Source organism: Haliotis asinina, chromosome 5, assembly GCF_037392515.1.
Source record: "Haliotis asinina isolate JCU_RB_2024 chromosome 5, JCU_Hal_asi_v2, whole genome shotgun sequence".
NCBI classification, from domain to species: Eukaryota; Metazoa; Mollusca; class Gastropoda; order Lepetellida; family Haliotidae; genus Haliotis; species Haliotis asinina.
In genome coordinates, this window is record NC_090284.1 from 43,957,371 (window position 1) to 43,982,584 (window position 25,214).

Below are 25,214 nucleotides of genomic sequence, written 5' to 3' on the forward strand. Positions count from 1 at the left end.
CTTCTTGACCAAGATACAGTCCCAACAGGTTTGTCCTGCTTCCTTCCAAACAGAATGCATGGCAGTGCATGATGCTTAACTGCAGCAACTGGCATGGGGATATACAGTAATCCGTTATTTCTGCATTAAGTGAGTTAGTGATTGAACATATTATTAAGCTTCATTCTAACAGGGAGAATATAGAAAGGAGGAGAGGAAGCTCCTCAAAAAACCCTGAACGTATGCCTGGACTCGTCACGTAACCGGTGCAGCCAATACGGCGGCAGCTTAGTATTTAAGATTGAGCCCGGTTATTTTCAACAGCTGATTAAATTTGCTGAGTGTTGTGACAACTAAAAATCTAAATGTAGAAGATAAGTTAACTACTTTGTCACTTCAGTTAAAGTCAAATTATTATTATTAGTGTCAGTATTAGGGCAGTAGATTTGTAGTAAAGGATTAAGTCAGTATGTTATAGCTCTCTGACTCACATTTTCCCTTCTCCGCGAAGATAGACTAAACTGTGTCGATTAAAACCTCTTTCACACATTTGTTTAATCTTTTTAGGAGGGAAACATACATTTAGCTGAAAGGTATTTGCAAGTAATAGTGATAGTTGCTTGTGGTGTTTTTAGACCATGTCTGAATTGTTTCCATGGAATTCATGAAAAATATAAGTGCCATATACTAGTATCTGTAATCAGAAAAAGTCACCATTTCAAGATCTGACTCCTATATCAGCCAAGATATTTTGAAAGATATGAAACGACTTTCGAGTTGTGCTCCGGAAATGAAGTATTCATGGAACGGTTTTTGAGTTCTGCTCCGGAAGCGAAGGCCACCCTACCATTATACTAACACCAAACTGTTCCATGGAAAAACAAACAAACAAACAATAAAATGCCAGAAATCTGTAAATAGCAAATGGCACAACCATAGGTTCACCCTATTATATCTATCAATTTTGATCTAAAAATATTGAACGGTTTTTGAGTTATGCTCCGGAAACAAAATGATTACGGACGGACAGACAGACGAGGACAGACATGCCGAGGGGATAAAAATGTTCCATGGAAAAACAAAAAAAAAATAAAATAAAAATGCCCAAAATCTGTAAATTGCAAAAACCACAACTATAGGTTCAGATTATTATATCTATCAATTTTGGTCTACAAATATTGAACGGTTTTTGAGTTATGCTCCGGAAACAAAATGAATATGGACGGACAGACGGATGGATGGACAGACAGACAAGGCATCAACTACATCCCCCGGCATGTAATACATGCCGGGGGATAATAAATGAAGTCTCAAATAGACAAGTCCATGTTAAAGTATGGGAGTTATGAAAACCTTAGTGTTATGGTCTCTTTGAGGAATGGGGACCAGGCTTTTACAGGACATATCAAACAAAACACTCATGTATGATGATGGCGATTTATTCAGCGAAGACATGTTTCTGATGCTGTTACACAGATTATCATAGTCTGCTATCAACTGAGGTAGAACAATGCAGACACACCTTGCTGCAAACAGTTTCACGTTGTAACATCCATAGTCTGGCCATCATGTTAGTTATCTACTGGTTATCCCAAACTTATCGATTGTTTTCACAATTTCAACATTATGACCCATCCTAATCATATCTTTCACTTACCTTCTACTTCTGTACTCTGTAAATGCCTATCCTCAAGAGAGGATGGGTGTGGGTGATGCTGTTACCAGACTGGTAGATGATGGAACCATTTGGATACACTGTGCCTTTAACTATTTGTAGATATGTACTATATGTACTCATTGCTTTAACCTTTACTAGGGATGATGGCCATGGTTGCACTGCAGTTAATGACTGCTTGTGGTACACTGTCCTGTCTAAATCTGGTACAATCTTATATCAGACAGTCAATGTCCATTAACACATTCACTGATTTAGGTGTGCACAGTGTAAAATATGTATTAATCTCCTGATCCATCCCTTCCGATTCCATTAGTAAAAGGGACCTTGCGTATATATATATATACATAAACTACAATCGCACTTTCATAACAGATATTTGCTCGGTCAGATAATAATTAACACATGTCTAAATACATGTATATACAAACAGTTGTTCAAGATAGCAAACAAGCTACAATAAATTATGCCAATTAGGAACAGACTTAGCAAACATGTATTTGCACCCCAATCATATGTTACTGTAGATTATAGACACGACTGAATCAAATGCACCATTCAGGCCAGCTATTGTTCTTCTTGCTCTAACAAATTTGTAGTCATACATTGATGTTTCGTACTTCAGAACATTACAAGCATATGACTTAACATGCCACATGTCTTTTCATAGTTACCATACATACTGTGAAGGTTTCTTATATTGTTTATATAGGTTGTGTGAAACGATACAGAGAGTTCATGATATACAGGTCAGAATATGGCATGTATCATGACGCACACAGTGTAATAATTTCTTGACAATAAATATTTCAAAGTAGGTTCAAAAGGACATGCCTGATGCTGTGGTATATGTTCCAGCTATCAGCAGAAAACATGAAATGTGCAGTAACTGGGATCACTGTATTGGTTGTAAGTAATTAACTTCTATCGAAAAGGAAAAAGAATGTGTCATTGCATCATACCATCACATGAAAACATGGTGGTCATCAGAATACTTTATCTCTTGTTTTCCGTATTGTACTTCTGGGGCCATAAGGTTTGTTGGTGCCATAAAAATCAGCAATAAGACTAGTTTGAACAATTAGAATGGAATGGTACCAATAAACGAAAGCCGAAGTGTGTGCCATACATTCTCAAACAGACCCAATTTAAACATTCTTCAATTACAATGACTACACCTCCAACCCAAAAAGACCCCACTCATATGTGTTACACCTCTATATTGGTGAATCTGAACAGCAGTGTTTGCCCTAGACATCATGACTTCCTGGTGTCATGAGAGAGAGTCTTGGACATGTTTTTTGAGTCAACTTCAGTATGGAACTTTCATCAAAACATCAACTGTGATTGTTTAATAACTATAAACACAAGGTAAAGCAGGTCAGGTATTTAATCAACACTGAGCAGTTAACTAGCAAACAATAAACTAAGTAGTTTTAAACAAAAGAAAATTACAAGCTCAGATTATCTGAACTTACAGCCCAGTGGCATTGCATCAACAATGATGCAAGCTTTTTCAATCACTGCACATTTGAGATAATTAAATACAAAGGTTTTCTGCATCAGGCCAAACACTGCTGAACACGAAACATATCAAAATGTAGCAATAAAACCACTCTGCCGATCAGACCAATGTAAAAATAGGGGGTTTCCTTATAAATACATAGCATCTCAACCCAGACATAAAAATAAGAATTTGTGGAATAAATATTTTCGACCTGTATGTTCAGGCTAACACTGCAATAATACTAGTTCACACACATGTGCATACATCACAAAACCTGTAACAAGTGAGTGACAATAGCATCAACCAGACATACAGACTGTGGTTAAAGTCACTAGAGATCAGAGTTTCCAGTAATAGCTGAGTATCGACCAGGACAGTGAAATGACAAAACAAAAGATGCCTTACATGTGAACAGTGTAAATACTGAACTATTATATATTAACTATACGTCATTTATTGATCGGATAAATAAAGAAATGACCATGATTAACAATTTGACTTATATGTCAAACACATTGAAAAACATTTTACCGGTGAGTTGGTGAGACAAAGTAATATCTAGGAATTAGGATGCTACTCTTTGTCATCTAGGTCAGGTCTGTGATATTCATCCTGAATCATAGCTCATCAATAACATAAACATGCATTACTGCAAACATATACATATCTAAATATATATCTATATATGGAAACAAAAAGAAAACAGAAAGGCACAGCCAGGAAGCATGTGCACAAGAGCCAAAAAAGTTATTTATCCATTAACCTGCACTGTGCTGTCTCCATGCTTTCTCGCACAACCGTCTGTCCCTTTCTCTACACTCCTTCCTCGCAACAAATAGTGAACAATGTTAATATTTTAATGATAGTTTGTTAAACAACTTTTTATTTTAAGGAAAAATATCCTGCAAAAAAACTCACAGAGTTGGTATGATGTTCTGATTATGATCAGCGTTTCATTGAGTATGTTATGTTTATTAGGTTTCGAGTCAGATTCATCGATCCGCAATTCATCGATCCGCTTTTGAGCCAAACGGACTATACACTATACACTTTCTTTTGAAGAAATACTAAGTCCTACCTTGGTTTAATATTTCAGCTCCATGAACTGGTAATGTGAAGGTTGTAAAGGTATATTGTGTTCTAAAAAAAAAGGTTAAGAAAAATTACTAAGACAAAATGTATCTATTTCAACTGCTTGTAAAGTAATTACGTTGTAATAATTTAAGGTAATATTCCACTACAATGACAAAGCTTATGGTTTTCAGAAAATATGTAGCTTTACCCAACACCCAGTAAAACAGTTTTCTTCTGAAATAGTAAAACAAACAGTATACAAAGGAGTTTTTTGTTCAAATGTGTATACATATATAAATAATAAGAACATATTTGTTGACTATATACATGTTGCATTGTTGAACAAACTCGTAAAGAGTTCATTAGATTAAAAGGCTGTATGCAAAGGCAAGATGCTAATTTCAAACAAAGAATCTGAAATTAAAAACTGAGAAAGAGAAGTTCTAAAATGTATGTAAACAAATAATTATTTTCTTTAGCATGATCCAGATACAGTCAAAAAGATAACCATATGGATCCAATTTTGGGTAAATAGATAGGATTTCTGTTATTTTTGTCATAGTTATGTTATAACATATGAAGCAAAATATACCAGTAGATATTGTTCAACTGTACAAGAAACTGAATCAATCACAGAATAGTTGAAAATGCCACACCAAGAACTTAACCAGTTGCAGTGATTGTAATTTGACAGCCAGATTACGAAGAGCATGGTCGATGTCGTATGTGGAAGATAGGTACTGTCACTGTTGATTCAAGCTCAGGTCAGTTTCCATTGGGAATACTATGTCCGTTGGTAGACACTGAGGTGAGGGAAGTGTCGTAACACAGGTCCAGGAATGTTCGTGTCAACTCTGACACCAGGGTACGGTCGGGGATGCTCTGAGCCATACCATAGATGACAGCCTGTGAAGCACAATATATTAAGGAATCATTAGCTAAAGAGGTATTATGAGAGAGGCAAGGTATACAGTAAAAGAGCAAATGAAATGCAAGTTTCGAAAAAATGAAATCTCAAAAAAGTAAGCATTCATGTTTCTGTTTTCTATGTAAATACTTGACCAAAAACACTTGCATTTATTTTGCTGTTTATATATGTTTTGGAGGACAACTTTCTTCTCTCATGATGCAACATTTCAGTATTCATCTTTATACTGCTGTCAAACAATAAGCACAATGGCACCGTACAGCCTTTTATCACTCACCCGCTGAAGATACTGCAGTGTAATATTTTTACGGCAATATTATACTAGTGTAACACCTTTTGACATATGACGTCAAAATGGTTCAAAGTTGTGACGTCACAATGCTAAAGTCACTGTTGCAATTTTACTAGACCTTGCTTGACTCTCAGAAAGCTGAGAGTCCTCATACTGTAGGCAATTTTGCCGCAGTTTCTGTCAATATATGCTGGCAAGTAATAAACAGAATACTAAATTCGATTCTGTGAAATACCATTGTTATTAAACTCTTTAAAGATTTAGTATCAAACTCGCTTTTGCTCGTTTGATACCAAATCAGTAAACTGTTTAATAAAATGGTATTACATGGAAAGTCGTTTAGCATCCTGTATGTATACACTGAGGGTTAATGAAGACCACATGAAGGACTGAGGGGATTAAAAAAAAACAAACTGTTGATTGAAAGCAGTGGATGCGAAAGAAGCTGTCACCTTTAAAATATTGTAACTGTTTTGTTACTTTCAGCTTATAAAAGATTCAAATAAAAAAGATCAGTGATTTAAAGACTTTGACAAAAGTCACTATTACTAAACATGACATACATGCCAAAAACAGGTGCTTGTCATGGGACAGAAACAAGGTCGGTTGGTCAGGCTCACTGTGGTCAACACATATCATTATATCCCAGTTATGTAGATCGATGCTTCTGCGGTTGATCACTGGACTGTCTGGTCCAGACTTGATTATTTACAGTTGGCTGGAATATTTGTTGAGTGAAGAGTGAACCTGCACTCACTCACAAACTCATAGAACCGCAAATACATTACTGTATATGTAAACATTATATCTTTCCTCAAACAACTCATACCTCTGTCAAGAGTTTGTGTATTAGGATCGTGTTAAGTTTCTCAAAGTGAAATACTTACAGCGCCTCCAGTTTTAGCATCTGGGACCTTCATGATGTCATCAGTCATGGTGCGCACATCATTTACGAAGCTGTCGATCACTCCTTCCTTTGTGTGCAGCAAGGTTACGCAGAAGTGAACACTGCAACATGAGCAGTGATCACATGACATGACAGGTAAAGAGGTGAGTTGAGTTCAGTTAAAATGGGGTTTAACGCTGTACTTAATATTTCACTCATATGATGCTGTGCATGCGTATGTGTGGCTGTATTAGCCCAAGCTTAAGTTGGCTTTATAGTACTAGAATCACTGAGATACCATGCTGCAGCTAATCATGAATACCCACACAGATGCATTAAACTGACTCTGAGACAACCAATCCTTGTTGTACCTATTAATGCTAGGCAGAGACCAACAAGTACAATATTTTAACATCAACTGGTATGAAGTAGCCTATGACCGTTCCCGCGATCCTCTAAGCACCCTTTAACCACTACACCATGGAGACGACCCTACAGCAAAAGAGAATGTTGGTTTACAATTTCACCCCGACAACTCAATGGCTGAAAGAGTGAATCGAAAAAAGACATTCCAGAATTTTACTCATTCAGTTTTGAAATTTTAGATTTACAGTAACAGTTCATATCTCAATTTCGCGCACCAGAACAGATTGAAATAATCATGTTAATGCTGAAGCTGGATTTGGATTTTGTTTGTATCATAAACAGTACCAGTATATTGAATATAATAAGGAAATAACCTTGTGAGATTTGGGGATACTAAGATGGTGTGTTAGGTAGTTTAGGATAGTTTTCAATCTCAATAACTTCAGGTCTTAGTGTTTGATAAAGATTACATAGCAAGAAAAAACAAATCTGGCTAGTGAGAAAACTCACAATAACACTAAGGTTACACCTTTCACAGTCTCTAGTTTCAAACTGGCACCTTCAGTTCCTGACTATGCTTGACAATATTTTGATTACAGTTTTCAGTCAGGTAACTTAAACTGATGAGTTGAAGGCTCAGTCAGGTAGCTGCTCACTCATTGACAAACTACAGCTAATCATTATCATGGTGAACACAGTCATACAAAAACAGTAGATATGGGTACTTGAGTAATAACTTGCCTGGGAGGGAACTGCAGAGGGTTGAGTGTCCAGCCCTTGGACGCCAGTGCATCAGAGAGTCTGTAGATGTTGAAGTCATCTGATCCAATTGCTATCACAGACACATCTGGCTTACCAATCACCTTGATTCCATTGATAGTGTGCAACCTGAGTGAGACAAGTACTATTCATGTACCACATATCAGCATATCAATCACAGCAAGTTTGGTAACAAAGAACAAATCAGGCTGCCGTTTCAACAAGTTCTTGCAAGCATAAGATCTCGTAACTTTCCTCATAGCATTTCTACCTCTGATACTGTAACACTGACTTATGATTGTTGCAATGCTACAAGAGCTTTGTGAAACTTTGTGTAGTGAGCACAAGGATCAGGAGAGTTATTTGTTTTTCAAATTGTTTTGAATATCACTTTAATGACACCAGTGATTCAGCATTGTATGTAAGGACAACCACAAGTCCTGCAGGTGTCGGACATTTGGCATATGAGGACAGGTAAGTGCTATGGAGCTGCAAGTGCTTATGCTTTCTGCTCAGCATTAGCATAGGACCACCACTTTGGGAGTACCTTTAGGATTCAGCACCACAAAACACAAATGAACTCATTACTAAGTCACATGTCTCTAATGCAAGCAGCAGGTTTTGTGAGAATCCATGACAAACGAACTTGTGTTCACAGGTTAACACCTCAGCTATGTCCATATTTGCTGTTTTATTTGAAAATTTGTCTACTCATGCATGAGAGCTATGGAAATTCACTTTATGAAATGTATCTCTCTTGTAGATGGTGGTCCCTGAATTTAAAACAACATAACAATACATAACAAGTACAGATGGAATTCCTTGGTAAAACTATATAGCGGTACATCTTTAGTTCAGGGGTATAATAAAAGGGCTTTCACAAAACTGGTGCTTGGTGTATAATGTGCCAGAGTAGGCTATATTTAGCACACAAAAACTGAAAACTCCCGACATCACTGGTCTTACACAGTGACAATGAATACATAGATGACTGATCACTGAGAGGAGATTTGGCACACCTGATGATCCAGCAACAGACTAATGTTACAGAGCACTGTTTTTGTAACAAAGATTCACAGATTATGTCACAAGGTATTGTGACATGTTTGTTAAGTTTGTGGTCCTGAATGCTCTGGACAAGGAAGACTATTTGGATCTTTGCAAATATGGTGTAGTTTATTAAAAATCAGGTCAGGTGCATCTAGGAATAGACACCAGGGATCTGATCTTATATGGCTCAGTTTAGTGCTTTGTTACATGGACTGGTGCAACACATTATTATGAAGTGCAACTTGGTTATGAGTCTAACATGCACAGGGCGAAAGTGAATATTGTAGAAATAAATCAACATTAAATCTAACATTTTATGCATAAATAGGTCAACTCATTTCCTTGTAAACATAGGCTATGGCACCAAAACACGACACCAGTGACACCAGTGTTTCATCAGTGTTATTGATAGACATGCCTCGACTATGACAGTTCTTGTAAACAGGGATCAGCTGTCTCTGTGTTGCTATGGATTGATGTACTATGTATTCATGATTAGTACATCATGGACATATGTTTATAACCTCTGATGTTTTAACACACTACATTGCAACAGGAATTTGGTCTTTATCTTGCATCTGGTGAAAGTAGCTTAACATTTCTTAAATCGCACCTTTCCATAGGATTCTAGCCCAATGGAGGGATGTAACTGTACAGCTCTGAAACATTAGGTCTTTGAACTTTGACTAAACACTTACAGCTCCATACCACTTATTCTTAAGTGGGACTCACTTTTCCTCCAAATACTTGGTTGCATTGATGATTTTTCTTGTGGCATCTACATATCCATCTTCTCCTATGTACATCATCGTCGCCCAGCAAGCTGCGATTATGGCTCCTGCTCTGCTGCCTGTTAAAACGATGAAGAATAAGAACTTTATAAAAAACACGGCTTTATGATGTTGTCCTTCTTAGAGGTCTTCCCAAGCAAGGGGAGTGCGGGAACCTAATAAGTTTTCCCTTGGCACACATGAATGAATGTGTTTACTTGTTTCCTTTAGCAAATGTTCTCAGGTTTGTCTTTTCCATTTGGATATGAATTTGGGTACCATAAGTTTAAGGGCCAGCTAGAGTTTTGGCATTACATGCTCATGGCAATGACTTCATATTTATAGAAATAATTTTTGGTAACAGTAAAGGTTCTCAGATTGCAATGTATGCTATTTCTGCTATTGTAGGAAGGCATTAGTAATCATCATGAAAGCCAGTGAAAATCTTCAACTCTGCCCTGTCATAAAACCACAAAAATTGCAGAAAAAGACTTGATATATATTCACTACCTCAGATGTCACCATTTCATTTAACAAATTCCAAAATATCCTCGGGGAAAATATCCAAACCTCCACCAGTGCTCCCTCCCATTTCATCTCCAACAACACTGCACTGAGTTGGACAGGGCCCATTGATATCTAAGTTCATGGGACCACAGCCCTAGTCATATAATTAAAAAATGATCCCTGACATACACTGATAAAGGAAATTAACTGGAAACTCTGGTCAGTTCAGTTGCATCTATTGAGAAATAAAACAAGAGATTGTAGAGAGCTACAGTTTCCTTAAAGGAACATGTCCAGTGATGAGTTCATTTATTCCCATGATCCACTGAAAGGGGAGCAAGTGAGGGAGTTGGGTTTAACGCTATCTGGGACTTATTCCAGATATATCCTGCCATATTTGCTTAATGTCAGGGGAAAGCCAGACATGATGCAGGTCAAATTTATCACTTGGTCAAAGCCACAAACCTGGGTATGAGGTGAGTGAGGTGGGTTTTACGCCACTCTTAGCATTATTCCAGCAAAATCACAACAAGGGATACCAGAAATGGACATCACATATTGTACCCACATGAGAAATTGTAACCTGGCTGTCAGCATGATGAGTGAACGCGTTAGCCATATGGCAACTGAACCACCCCTCCTACGTATGGTGACAAAAAACCCATGAAATATACTTATGGGGAACGAGTCTTCACACCAAGGATCAAATGATTCTAGTGTGCCAAAGGGACACAACTCATGCTGCCTATAGTGTTAGATGCCACATGCATACTTATGTATTATGCAGTTTGTATCCTCTGTTCACACTACACACATACCCATGAGAGTTGGTGATGCATAGATGCCACCAGGCCAGTCTGGCTGGTTGAAGAACTGGAAGCTGCGGTACTTCTTGTCCTTGTACATGATCACTGAAGAACCTTTAGGGGCATAGCCATACTGAAATAACATACACAGTACTGAATAAACAAAGAAAGACAGGCAACATTCACACACTGAATTAACTGATCTACAATAAAGTTGACTAACTATTGTTGTTCAATCTTCATCATAAGTGTGCTTTGATAATATTCTGATAATTGGCAAAAGACAAACATGAAACAAACAACTGCTTTTATGCTAAGCCAAGAGTTGTCAGCACCAACATGTAATTTTCTGAATAAAATTGATATTGTATACTTATCCTGACTCATGCTTATTTCTTACAGAATCTGATGGAAACAGTGGTGGGTCAGGCCACGTTGGATTCTGCTGGCTGTCAAAAATACATCCAATAAATTCCCCCCCATCTTCCCCAACGGGGACTTGTAACTTGATAATTCGGTCCTGCTCTTCTAATATTCATTGTAGATTCTAGGGGATCACATCCAGTCGAATTTATCTTCAGCAGAAGGCTTCGTTGACTGGAATGTGGTGACATCGAAAGTAACTAGCGTCCTGCTAGTTTCAGATGCAACTAAATGTCAAGATATTGTAATCAAGACTAGTTGCGACCCTCTTCATGTACAAGTATCTTCATTATGAGTACAGGGTCCAAATCACTCATGCTAGTCTGTTTAAGACGTGTGCATGGACTTTCCACCATTATACTCAGCAGAGCATCTGGCTTCCACAAGTCACTTGATAAACTGGGTGAGTGAACTCAGCACCTTCGAAGAACTGTTAGTTGCTGAGCAACGACAAGAGGCCCAAACTGATGAATGCCAGAGACGTCCTCTGTGGCTCTGTGTCTCGTAGATAATGGTTGGCAATCACTGTTTGGCTTCCAAAAGCAGCCCTCCATTATAGTTGATAGTGAGCAATTCCCATGTAGCACTAGTGTAGAGATAAAGGCTCTGACTTCATGTGGGTTTGAGGCTCACAGAGGATCCAATACTGCTGCTTTATAGGCTCTCATTGCCTTCTAGACTTGTTACGTACAATGTATATCTTCAGTGCTCTGACTGGACATAATGATAAATCTTGAGTATCATGAGGTTTCAGGATTGAAGATAACGCCGGTATGTGGAATTGTCTATCCAGCTGACCTGGCAGTTGATTTTCCACAATAAAATCCCATTGTAGACCCAGATGAGCTGTCTGCTGATGATTTGCATCAAAACTCGTGCAGCTGATGTCTACAGCATGAATTTGTGACATGCATGCAGCTGTAGCTAAGGCAAATTAGCAGTTCAAATGAGGTCCAATCAAGCGACTCGTATGCATCACTTGTGAGATGTTGAAGTACAATGTTGAGATCCCATGCTGTTGATCTTCCAACTGTAAGGAGTGTAGGAAGGCAAATAGCTCAGGTACTTTAGTCAGCTTGGTTTCCATTTCCATGGTGACGACTGAGCTGAGAGCTGCCAAGTATGTAGATAATGTAGAGCCTTTCAGACCTCTGGAATGTCATAAGTGACATAAATATTCTGCTATCTGCAGATATGTTGCCTACAGCTGTCTCAGTAGTCATGAGGTCCAAGTCCTGAAGACAAGGTCGACATGTGGAACTGTCTGTTCGGTTGACCTAGCAGTTGTCTGATTTTCTCGATGACTCTTGGTAGCAGTCTGGAGGGGGAAATGCAAATGCGTTTAGTCTTGTTGACCCTTGTTTATGTAGAAGGCTACTGTTGAGTTGTCTGTATGGATCATCAGTAGCTTGTCTCTCGGTGTTGTCGACCAATGATGGACAACATGCATCACCACTTCCATCTCCATCTGGCTGATGTGAAGAATTCGATCTTCCTTCTTCCAGAATCCTGCTGCAACCTCGTTGTTTAGATGGGCATTCTATCCTTGGAGAGACGTGTCGACTTAAAGATGGTTATCGAGTAGACATTATCAATGACATAGTGATAACGGAGAGAGTAGAACTTGTTCTAATCATCGGCTTGAACTTCGACCCACCGATCATGGGCTAGTGATGTATCTCAACATAGTGATGAATCAAATCCCGAGAAGTCAACCGAACTGAGTTTATAGCCTGATAGTGAAATCCAACTATAGACTAAGTTGACTTCTCCCATGATGAGCTTGTATGAAGATGCATCATTCTTTGTCTTCAGATCATCAGCGCTGAACGTGTTGACATTCCAAGGAAGTCTATTTATGGCTGGCTGTCTGTCTGATCAGAAACTGCCATTCATTGCTGCAAGTCTCCTGATAGGCAACATTGAGTCTGCTGTAGATGATCTCTACACCGTCTGAACAATCAAATGACGCTGTAGACTGCTAATCTAGTGTGTAAACGACATCTGTCCATCATTGAATGACTGTAGGTCAAATGGAGACGACTTCCTAATACTGGAAAAAAAACATCAAATTCGGGCGTTGTCTCTCGAGAACCAATCAGATTGTAGATATAACGTCACTGGTGCAGCAGATAACTGATCATCGTGAAATCCTGTTCAAACGGTGATACCCTTGCTAGCATTTAGGCTTGTTTGTAACCATGCTGTTTAGCTGTTTTGCTTTATATGAGTAAAGTGCGTGAAAAAACTTCCCCCGCTTGAAGCTGATGTAGACAAATTGTGTTCCGGGTAGATGTGTCGGAATTTTTCCACGGAAGATAATACCGTCATCTCTTGTGATCGGAGGTGTAGTTTGCAGTGGTATGCTGCAGTCATCATGAAGAATCTTTATGATGTATTCATTGTTGAGAATTCCCCGCTTCTTCCAGTCGAGTTGACTTCAGAGTCCGAAAAGAGGGCTTCCTCCGGAGATGACGATCGGTAGTATCTGTCTTCATCCTTCCATGAGTGTGACACATTCGATGGATGCCGATGATCCTTCTTATGTGAGTCCAGGTCTGAAGGGGACGACGAGTGCTGATGGCACCCTCGACGAGCTGGGGAGACTGATGAAGATCTTCTTTACTGACGAGTAGACCTGTGAGCGCACTCATCCGTGCTGGCTCACTCACTCGTCTGTGCGGGTGCACTCATTCGAATTGGATCTCTTATCAAGCTCATGTTGCACCAAGGGTGGCTCATCATGGATATGTCATTCCTGTAGAGGGACGATCTCGTCACCACAGGACTTCTTCGTCAAAGAATGTTGATTATGCGACGACTTCTTTGCAGACGACTTCGTCTTTGACGACATTTGTGATCTACACTTCATAGGCTGTGAAAGCCCCGTTCCTGATGAAGTACTCTTCTGTGGTCTAGGGGACAACTTGCTGGACCCAAGGTATAACCCTGGGGACACGCCTGAATGATAACTGGAACGAAATTCAGCAGTTAATGAAAAAAAAAACCAGTTACCCAAAGCTAAATCACCTGACTGGACATGACTAATAAAAGTCAACGTTTCCTGTCCCTCGCACGCCTGTGAAAAGAACGAATTTATACAATAAATTCAGACACAGATACATTTCTGTAAAATTCACAGCAAATAGTGGAAGAATATAAGGGCTTACATGCCGGAGAAACTAAGAGCGGGTGAACTGCTGACAGCCGTAATTTACACTGTAAACACGATTTCATCGGTTTACGAAATATGTGCTATATCAACACACAGTAATCACAAATAAACAAATTGTGATACATATACCTAAACCAAATACTGCATACGACATAAATATAGTTAAAGGACCGAAATAACTGAAAAACTTATCACTGTGGTAGAGACTCCAGGTAACTCCAGCCGCCTTCGTCAGGCGATAAGGAGAGGGTGAAGAGCATGGCAGGTCGCGGGAAAGGGGAGGCTATACGTGGGTGAGTGTATTTTACCTCTGTTTCTTTTAGAAGGGAACTTCAAGGAATTTCTGGTGTTCCACTACTTTCGCCAGGGAAGAGGAGATAAGCAATAAGCATGAGACAGGATAAGGAAAAATAGCTACAGTTTTGAAATGGTCATCGGTGTTTGTGCCAAAATCTTTCTGAATTTGCAAATCATATTGATGTCATTAGACACCAAATCAAAAAGTCACAATATGCGTATCTGCAGATAACCCTTGATTCAAAAGCTTTCACTTGTCTGCACAAACACTGGTTATTGAAGACTTATCTTGTGATTGTCTGCAAATATACTGGTGACTGTGGGACCTACCTTGTGATTGTCTGCAGACGCACTGGTGACCTGCCTTGTAAGTGTCTGCAGATATACTGGTGACCTACCTTGTGAGTGTCTGCAGATATGCTGGTGACCAGCCTTGTGAGTGTCTGCAGATATACTTGCGACCTACCTTGTGAGTGTCTGCAGATATACTGGTGACTCCAGGAACACGGAAGTCAAATGGAGACAGTGGGAAGCCAGCTTTCCCCATGAAGGGTATCAAGAAGCCACCAAGGCAACTGTCTACATGAACAGGAATGTTGTAGTATTTGCCAAGCTGTCAACAAGCAATAATAATCAGTCAGCATTAGAAATTCAGGAGTAGAACAAAAAAGAAAACCTCCCACTTACAAAATACTGCTGAATAAGGGAGTGTCTTGTGGCTTTCTTTTACATCTAAATATCTCTATACAAATGTTGCAAATAAAAACAGCAGATGTATCAATAAGTTTCACTGACATATTACAGTGCTGTCAACATCACAAAGATTGACTGAATGGGATATCTTTTTAGTGAAGGTGCTGGGGAAGTTAATGTGTAAAAATAACAACAGGGGCAATCATTTTAACCAATGTTTGTTGTAAGAGGCAAAAGACAAAAGGGTTGGAACCATACAGGTTTCTTGTTCGCAAGTCAAAGGATACACTAAGGACACTTCTGTCAACTGTACAACTGTATTTTAGTTCTTGTAGTTATCATAAGAGCAAGAAGCATATTGAAAACTGCCAGTCAAACAGTTACAGAGTTGACTATCTTATTTTACAATGCATGAATCCTCCACTTCTGAAGCACAAGCCCTTGTATCATTTCCAGGATTAAAGATACTTTTAAAAAATATAAAAATTTTTAGACGACCCCAGACTTTAAACCATTCACAGCACAATATATCCAGACAAGACCGGACATTGCCGATCATTATGTTACCATTGCATGCAATCGATTTAAACTCCATCTACACATAATCATGGGTGATTTGACATATCGATCAACAGTTCTACCAGTTCTTTATTGTTATTTCTACGATGCTTCAGTGAAAGATCAAAGGCATTGACTATACTTTATCAGACGATTATGTGCACTTTTTGCATTATGTCAAAATATGTTGGCATCACTGCGCCATTCTAGTCTTCCCCCTCATGACTGAACACTTTTACTTTATGCCACCATTCAACTGCTATGACACAAGGACCTGTGTTCTGAAGAGGGACATAACTTGTGGATATCAGACAAATTAACGTCTCTTTGAAAATACTGTTGCAACTCTATTCTTCTAAATTGAAACTTGCAAAATGAACTCACAGCGGCAATTTCCTCCACTGGATCAATCACTCCATGCGGAAAACCAGGGGCTGATGCAACAAGCTGAAATAATACAGAAATCAATGACCCATTGTCACAAGAACATGAACTTGTACTCACTACATTCTTCCATCACTTGTGCATACATAAACTTTGCTAATGAGATATACCCAATGTCATATACAAACACAACAGATGTCATATTCATTATGTATGTCATTACAATAATCCCCTGAAAGCCATGTCAGAACAGGCTTTAAGCACCTTACTTCTGACTGTTAGGGGCTAAAAAAATGGATTGATTTGTTGCTGACAATAAACCTCCCACTGCATGAAATGATGCATATGTTTACAGTTACTTGTTTGACTAGTCATACATTGCTAACTTCAGATCCTCAACATGTATGATAAACTAGACAGTTATGATAGCATGTAAGGCTTGTGGAGGGAGGCCCTGACACAGAAGTACATAACTCACCATGACAGTGTTCCTGCTGATGGCTCTCTTCATGGCTTTCACATTGGCCTTCTTAGTCTCTGGGTCCACGGGAATGTGTGTGATCTTCATGTGGAGAAGGTGGGCAGCCTGAAAACAGATATGAAGACCCATGACCATAGCACAGCATATCTAAATTACAGATTTTGTTCTAAAAACCTTCTGGTTTGGTGATCATGTATATCCACTTTGTCTTGTATAGTTTTACCATGTACTATCTGAACTGCACTTGAGCAACTTTTTTGATGGTCAGTGTCTGAGGAACCAGACCTAACACAGTGCTGCTCTAACATACTTTTGTACATGTTTTCATTACATGTATGAAATATCTTACAGAAAAGATATACTTGTGTCTCCTTATTTGCCATGATGTTTGAATATCCCCTTTATTGACATAAATTGTTCAATTTCACTGTCTTAATCAATGAGGGAGGATATTTAACAAAACTCACCTTATCAAAAGCTGCATGAGCTGTCACTGGTACAATGCTGAAAAGTGGATACCTCTGTGAATAGATTATCTGTTCCAAACACATTCAACAATTACAAACTTGACAGTACTGTAACTAGTCATTGTCAACAAAAAACACTCAAACATTATACTGGCAATTTTGCTGATATATATCACAAATAACAGGATTTTGCATTTTAGGTAAAATTCATTAAATTCAAAAATACTATCTACGTCAGTGAAATATTGTGGCTATGCAGAACAAAAAGCAGGTAAACACATTATTGGTTTTCAATTATATGAGCAAGTTTCTCAAACAATGATGGTACTACTTACATCTCTCCAAACTTGATCCCTCGTTCCTCCCTGGCCATGTTTCTGTAGGCCAGACATGCCAGGAGAATGCTCTCTGTCCCACCGCAGCTCATCTGTACACATGGAGCAGTTATAAAGTCAGTATACAAGTCGGTGAGTAGGTAAGTGGACCTGCTGTATCACAGCAGCTTCAACACAATTAATCAAGGTTAGAAGTGGTCTTTAGCGGTCCATGGGATGAGGTGGTCAAACACGCTTACTTGGTTAACACATGTCATTGTATTCCAAATGCTCATGCTGTTAATCACAGGCTTGATTATTTACAGACCGCTGCCACATAGCTGGAATACTACTGGGTGCAGCGTCAAACAACTAAACAATCCATACACATACATCTCATAACCTCACATGTATTGACAATTGCATAACAAATTGTTCTAACTGGACAGTACAAAGCTGAGCTTAATACCACTGGCTGAATCAGCACTTCAAGTAGTCATTCAAATACTGCTAGATGTTTACTTACTGTTCCACAAGTCTGAGGGCCGCCATTGAACATAGAACAGGTCATCCTGACAACCTCTGCCTCCATCTTCCTGACATCAGGGAAGACCTCGGGATGTAGAGGGTTAGTCCATGCAAACATACTGTAGGCCTGCAAGGGATGAACATAAAGAAACGTTGACACCAAAGACTTCTAATTTTAACATCATAAAGACTGGGGCCACATCCTATAATGGTTTGAATGGAATGCATACTTCTATGTTAAGGACCCATGACAATCCGCTTAGAAATGGACTTCAGTAACCCATGGTTGTTGTAAGAGGCAACTAGCTGATTGCGTGGTGAGGCTTACTGCCTTGGTTGACTTGTCATTATTCCAAAGTATAGACTGATGCTCATGAAGTTGATCACTGGATTGTCTTATCAAAAATTGATTATTTACAGATCACCACCATGTAGCTGGAATATTGCCAAAAGCAGCGCTAAACAAACCAAACAATTAACAACAAACTTTCTTAAGATACTACGGTTAAATTCCGTTCATCTGTGAGGTCAATATGCCAAAGCACATGTTTGATGCAGCCTTTTCATAAGTGAACAATCTTACCATTTAAGTTGGAAACTGTATACGAATGGTCAAGTCTGGGGCTTATGTTGCTGACAAACAGCACTTCGGACTAACAGATTTAATGAGCAAAATGTGCATAATGATTCACGAAATTTGACTGATCTATTACTGTCTTGATTCCTTAAAAGGTACACATCACTTCTCAAATAAAACTGCTTGAAAGCCCCTGACCATCAGGGATTGGGAAAGAGAACTTTGACAATGGGCTATTTTCAGTATTAGTAGCTATTTTCTGAATTTAGACAGGGCCACTGCCCTTGTATCAATAGTAAACTTCAAACATGTAACACAACATTTTTCATTTCAATGTGCAAAATGGCTCAGAGCCCCTGCCATTCCTGATCCCTGGATTATAGTTTCAGACCAATGGTGTGTGATGTTGGTATGTATTTGTAAAAATTCATTAATTACGATCACAACAAAATGCACATTTCTTCAGTTCTCCCACCTTGGTCATGACTTCTGTTAGTACAGGATCACCACTGTAGACTGCACCAGACACCAAGCCCTTCTCCCAGGGGATCTTATCTGGTGGTCAAAATAGAGCTTTCTTGAAAATCAGCTATTAATCAATACAGTTTAACCAAAGTTTAATCTTGACTCGCAAAAATAGGGGTCTTGGTGAAGAGAACTGTATGCTTTGATACTATCTTTAGAGCCTGGAATGAACCTTTGATCACATGAACTGATGGGTGAAATGATCCATGTAACTGCTTTGATAGAAACAACCATAGATGTGTTGTGGGCACAGGGAATAATTTTGTGTTTAGCTTTGTAGGAAGTGAATTTTTGTCTGTGTCCATCTCTACATTTGAGTGTACTGGATGCACATTTGCACAGTGAGTAAAACCTTGGTTTAACACAATATTAGCATTTTTCAAGAATATCACAGATGAGGATACCCACAATAGACTGAACCATTTCTGGAATATATATGAGAACACAAGCAACACTAGGCTGTCAGACAAATAGAAGCAGTTAATGATATGTTAACAGCAGTAATGCTAAAGGACATTTTGAATAACTACATGACAGTCATGAACCTGTCCAACAGAAAACAAAGAGTAACACAAAAGCCTTATTTCTTTTTCTTTCAAATTTCTCACTATTACATACCTAAATTCCTGTATCTCTCAAGCTCCTTCGTGAGTTCCACCTGGAAAAAGAACAGAAAATGTCCATAAGTATGGTAGTCATTGGCAGCTAGGGGCTACTACCTTCCCATGTTACATCCTCAACACTTCCTAGGTTTGTATACAATAAGCACTAGACAAATGCTCCATCTATGAAAAAGTTCAACTCTGAGAGAAACAAATAACTGCATTTGAACTGAAAATTATCCCTGGTAACATAGAACATTCAGAACCTTAGGATAAGCTAGGCTTGCTTCATTCTTGGGGTGTGTAGGTGAGTGAAATCACAGCATAAAGCTAACTTTCAGCAATACCAAAATCAACAGAAACTGGCACGTAAACTTGAGCAAGTGTTTTTGTTAGGACAAACACTTAAACCACAAGGATACCATAACCACATAACACCTTATGATATTCCATTTATATCATGAGCAGCACCACCACCACCACCATCAAGTACAACTGACACCTTACCTCTGTCAGGCCTTCTTTAGGTAGCTTCAGGACAAAAGCAGATCCCTCTGTACCATGACACAGAGATTTCTCCATTCCTTTCACATTCTTTTCCAACTCTTCCTCAATCTTCTTCTTTACATATGGAATTTTCTTCATCCATTTGAAGAAAGTCCTTTTGCTCCTTACTTGTAAACCTTGCGAACACAATGCAAACTTTCAGACCAAAAATCCCACTGATGTGAATCAATAGACAGCAATAACTTTTTTCCTCTCGATCATAACCAGGTATAACTGATAGAATATCTTTTACCTATATATTTCCTACAGTCAGTACTGAAGGGATCATAAAATTCCTCTGCCATACATAATATGTAACATATTAAAGGTCACTAAGTGCATGTGATTGTCAGCTCATCAACTTCCTTCCTTACCACTTCAACAATAAAATTTGCAGCCGGTGACATATTCCATGGAAAGTTGTCTCTACCAACAGCCCAAAGCTCAATACAGCCATATCTTGTTTACAATAAAATACTGTCAATATTTCAGATCTTCATGGATTTGTATATTTCTTGTGTCCCCTGTGAATAAATGCAGCCATTGTTGTACAGTAGTGAAGTGTGTTTACCCTCAGTGAACAATGAAAGGAGGTCATGTATTAGTCATGATGGTCAAATGAGCCCGGTTCGGTACATGTTTGTATGAACACTACTGTTGTCTGATACTGGAGCAATGGGCAGAGTCAATAGCCAAGGGATTGACACATATGTTGAATGAGAAATATTGTCATTTGTGCTCTGAAATCTGAGCAGTAGATGCTTTCCTTCTCCAAGGAACAAGGCCATGATCTGTGTTATCTAATAAAATTGGCACATATGTATTCACAGGTGATTGTTTGGTTTGGTTGTTGTTTAACACCGCACTCAGCAATATTCCAGGTATATGGTGGTGGTCTGTAATTTAAATAATTGAGTCTGGAGCAAACGATGCAGTGATTAACACCATGAGCATTGATCTATGCAACTGGGGTAGGATTATGTGGCAACCAAGGCTGCAAACCTAACCACTTGTTCCAATTAGTCTTACTACCTCTTACAAGATGCATAGGTTGCTGAAGACCAGTGCCCTTATTCTCGAAGCATTCGCAGCCCTAAAAATTCTTAACTTTGATCATAGCCAATGTGTTAAGAATGGGCTGAAGAAGTTTGTAGCCCTAAGAACGTTTCAAGAATAGCTAGCCTGTTCTAACCCTGATTTGCTCAGAAGATGAAGGAAGACACTGCTATATAACAACACCTTGTATCATATACCATGTTTACAAAATATCAAGTGAACAATTAGAAAGAAACAGCCCTATTGTTGCAATCGTTACAAATAGTGTGTGAGACTTACTTTCCTCCCCATTTAGGAAGTCTTTGATCGCTATGGCAATGACAGTTCCTCCACAAGTGTACACCACTATCTGCCATGGCTCAAGCCCTTTGCACAAGTCATTCAGTCGGCTCTTAGCACCATCCAGCAGTGGCTGAATGGGACCCTGAAACAACGAAAGTCACATGTTAGTAACCTTCTTTCACAGTTGTACATGGCCCAGTTTCTATATCATAATTTCTTGCTTTATGGGTCTACAGAATGTACAAATGTGGAAAAAATCTTTTCTCGTTTAAGTCTTGTATCATCTACATTTACCTACTCTCAAACACATATATAAGCACTGGAAAAGGTAGAAGTATTTCATGATAGGAAGGGAAGAACTCTTTATCTTCTTATCGTAATAAATGAAAACCAAGCCACATCAACATGGTGAATCAATTTCAATATTTTCATGATGGATAAGTAAATGAATACACCAATAGTTAATGACACATGTAAAATATACTGTTATACCTAGATGTGAGATTGACAACCTAATACAACCACAATGAAACTCTTCAAATACACAAGTAGATTTTGACTTGTGATAAGTAACAAGTTATCGGTCGTATTTGGTATGACATGACTGAGGAGTCACCCTCACAGAACATATACCATATACTGCACTGTTGCAAGCCTCCAGGCCAAACTACCACTTACAGATTTCTTTACTTTTCTATCATTACACAAGAATGATCATTTCCACTATGCATTCTCATGGTTTCAGGAAACATATGAAAAATCATTTCTCCAAGGATGTACAAGGCTGGAACTATGGGTTTTGTCTTGTCATTGCAACTTGTTCATGTAGTGTCATATAGAATGGGTGACCACACAGTGTCAAATTCTCCAAACATGTTAAAATGTAACATATACTTTCCTATAACCAAGTAACCACATGAATATGAGAGCCATGGTTCTTTGCCAACAAAGCAATGGTACAACTGCTTCATATTGAACATTCAACTGGAAGCAAAACAAACAATCCACTTTGAAAATTAGAAAAAATGTTTTCACTAATATCTGAGCCTCTATCAGGTCTGTAGGTTTTATTCATTATGATATTTTCTTGTGACTAATCCTAAAATCATTAAAATTACCTTTGTGATCAAGTCAATACTAAAATCTGTCTCAAAAGACGATAAAGAAGATCAGGTGAGCAGAGTTTCTTCCAATATTCCTCAGTTAAACTAAACTTATACAACAACTGAAACAGTATTCTCTTCTCTACTGAAATCCTAAAATAGCTCTTTTTGATGTTATTTAGAAGTATTCCTATGACTTGCATCTCCCAAGATATTGTCAAAAAATGGGAAAACACTTAACCAGTTTGAACATGTTGATTCTTGCTAACACAAAAACAGCTCATAGATTAGGTCATCTACTTGATGAAGCATACTAGATCTGAAATCGACCGATTCGGAAGTGTTAATTCATATGAAATACACCTATTGACAAACTGCAGTACATGGTGTCCATGGCGACTAACTCATTCATTATTGATCAACAGTGATTGATGACAACACTATTGATTCATGCTTAATTATTCAACAAAGTATTTAAAACATTCATAGTGTGGCTGAGCTGAGCATTTGTCAACAATACAGTGCATGTAATTCTACGTTCTGTAATCTCATTCACCTGTGATAGAATCTGTGAATTGTTGCACAGACTATTTAGCTTAGATACAGACGAAGCCAAACAGCTGATACATAAGACAAAAAGGGTTTGACTGAAAGACTCATAGACTTCCCTACGCAGGAACTTGGAGAACCAGATTCTACAAGTGTTAATCTTGGGATTACTTGCTGATGTTAGATACACCAGCAGCAGCAGAACAAGGGAAGACTCCATCACTCTGATGCATAAAGAAATACAGACGTTCTTCCCAAATAAGGGGTAGGTTAGTCACAAAGCTGTTGCAAAGTTAACATTAAAATGATCTTTTGAAATAAATATGTTTTGGTATTTTCCTGTTTACCTTTTAAACTTTACCTTTTACTTTCAGACGCAAAAAAGCGGTTTCAAATGAATATATCTTGTCATAAACTTGTTACTTTCAGACACAAAAGAGCTGTGAGGCCTTATTAATATCTTTCGAATTTTATATCTACCAGTTATTTCCTAACACATCATGTGGACAAACCAAAATTCTTCTTTGGATACGATTTGGGAGATTTTGAGGCAATCAATAACAAAGATGGCCTCTTCCTGGAGATCATCAAATGATGTGTTGCTGACAGGAGAATCCTGCTGGGAGGGCATCTGGCAGGGATAGTGTTGCCAAGTTCATTAGTTGATGAGGATGGAAAGTCTGTTATGTAATAGACAGTAATGGCACTGACTCAGATTTCAGGTCAGCATTCAGTAGTGTTATAAAACAAAGACCAGTGCTTGGTTCATTATGTAACATAAAGTTTCTCCTGTTTTTTTAGGAATATTAGGTTACTTTTCCTGTTTCCCACTGACAACATGAAGAAAGATGAATCCAGCAAGATTCTGAGCTATGAAATGCTATGAATACTTCAGAACCCAACAAAACTGAATCATACAGTTTATCTCACTTGTCGAGTGAGTGAGTGAGTGAGTGAGTGAGTGAGTGAGTGAGTGAGTGAGTGAGTGAGTGAGTGAGTGAGTGAGTGAGTGAGTGAGTGAGTGAGAGTGAGTGAGTGGTTTCATACTGCTTTTAGCTTTATTCCAGCAAAATCACAAGGGACAGTTGAAATGATTGATGATGATGATCTGCAATACATTCCTTGGGATCAAAGAAGATAGCAGGAAATGTTACACATTAATTTCCATGGATCGTTTGGGGAAAATATTCTTTTTTTCACTTCAAAGATTAACTAATGTAAATACCATATTCATGTTTTTTTTATTCATTTTAAGAAATGTCACCCAAGATATAATCAGTACATTTGGTATATTTACAGTCACCTAACTTTGAAAACAATTTTCAATCCAAATATACATGATACAGGTTATGATAATTGAAGTATTGATATAACTACAGTAAAATAATCTTAAAACAGAAATCTGTGATGACGTAAATAAGCATTAATGGAAGCTGTCTAGCTTGTAACATGTTGCACACACAGTACTCTAATATACTCCAGCTATATGGCAGCCGTCTGTAAATAACTGAATCTGGACCAGACAATCCAGTCACCAATACCATGAGCATTGATCTGCACAACTGACATGTATCAACCAAGTTAGTGAGTCTGACCACCCATTCCTGTTAGTCGCCTCTTATGACAAACAGTTCCATATTTTGACAAGCATGGGTTGCTGAAAACCTATTCTATCCCTTGGATCTCCATGGGTCAGCTATGACAATGAGTCTTCTGACTTACCATATTCCCCTCACTAGATTCCTGGGTGATAATATTTTCACAAGCTGCTGAGCCAGCACCCATCAAAAGGCAAATATATAAAAAAGTCTCCAATACTACTTTTCAGTAAATCACAAAACTGGCAGTACTGTGTGACCTTGCCTATGTAACACTATTTGTCAGGGATATTTGTCAGGGATGTGTCAAGCTAGTAAAAATATATGGCTAGGCTTAGCAGATTATGTCCATGAAAACTGCTGACCAATTCAGATTATTAGTCATTCATCTGCCTTTAAAAGCTTGGTTGTATCTGTCTTGACTCTGTGAAAACTGTTTGCCCTGTTTCACATTTTC

At 38.4% G+C, this 25,214-nt stretch overlaps 1 protein-coding gene across 1 annotated transcript in view; it reads right to left on the reverse strand.

Annotated features, from left to right (window-relative positions):
- Window positions 1-1,402: 1,402 nt before the first annotated feature.
- The window catches only part of LOC137284557 (sphingosine-1-phosphate lyase 1-like), a 28,122-nt gene continuing 4,310 nt past the window's right edge, over window positions 1,403-25,214 (reverse strand). Inside the window, exons 2-16 of the mRNA XM_067816405.1 lie at window positions 21,505-21,649; window positions 20,131-20,306; window positions 19,640-19,679; window positions 18,972-19,051; window positions 17,918-18,046; window positions 17,413-17,504; window positions 17,078-17,114; window positions 16,608-16,715; window positions 16,130-16,192; window positions 14,961-15,107; window positions 10,612-10,732; window positions 9,249-9,366; window positions 7,449-7,595; window positions 6,343-6,463; window positions 1,403-5,141 (exon numbers count right to left, since the gene is read on the reverse strand). Of these exons, the coding sequence (XP_067672506.1) occupies window positions 5,001-5,141; window positions 6,343-6,463; window positions 7,449-7,595; window positions 9,249-9,366; window positions 10,612-10,732; window positions 14,961-15,107; window positions 16,130-16,192; window positions 16,608-16,715; window positions 17,078-17,114; window positions 17,413-17,504; window positions 17,918-18,046; window positions 18,972-19,051; window positions 19,640-19,679; window positions 20,131-20,306; window positions 21,505-21,649 (1,665 nt within the window). The 3' untranslated portion in view covers window positions 1,403-5,000. The remainder of the gene's footprint in view (window positions 5,142-6,342; window positions 6,464-7,448; window positions 7,596-9,248; window positions 9,367-10,611; window positions 10,733-14,960; window positions 15,108-16,129; window positions 16,193-16,607; window positions 16,716-17,077; window positions 17,115-17,412; window positions 17,505-17,917; window positions 18,047-18,971; window positions 19,052-19,639; window positions 19,680-20,130; window positions 20,307-21,504; window positions 21,650-25,214) is intronic.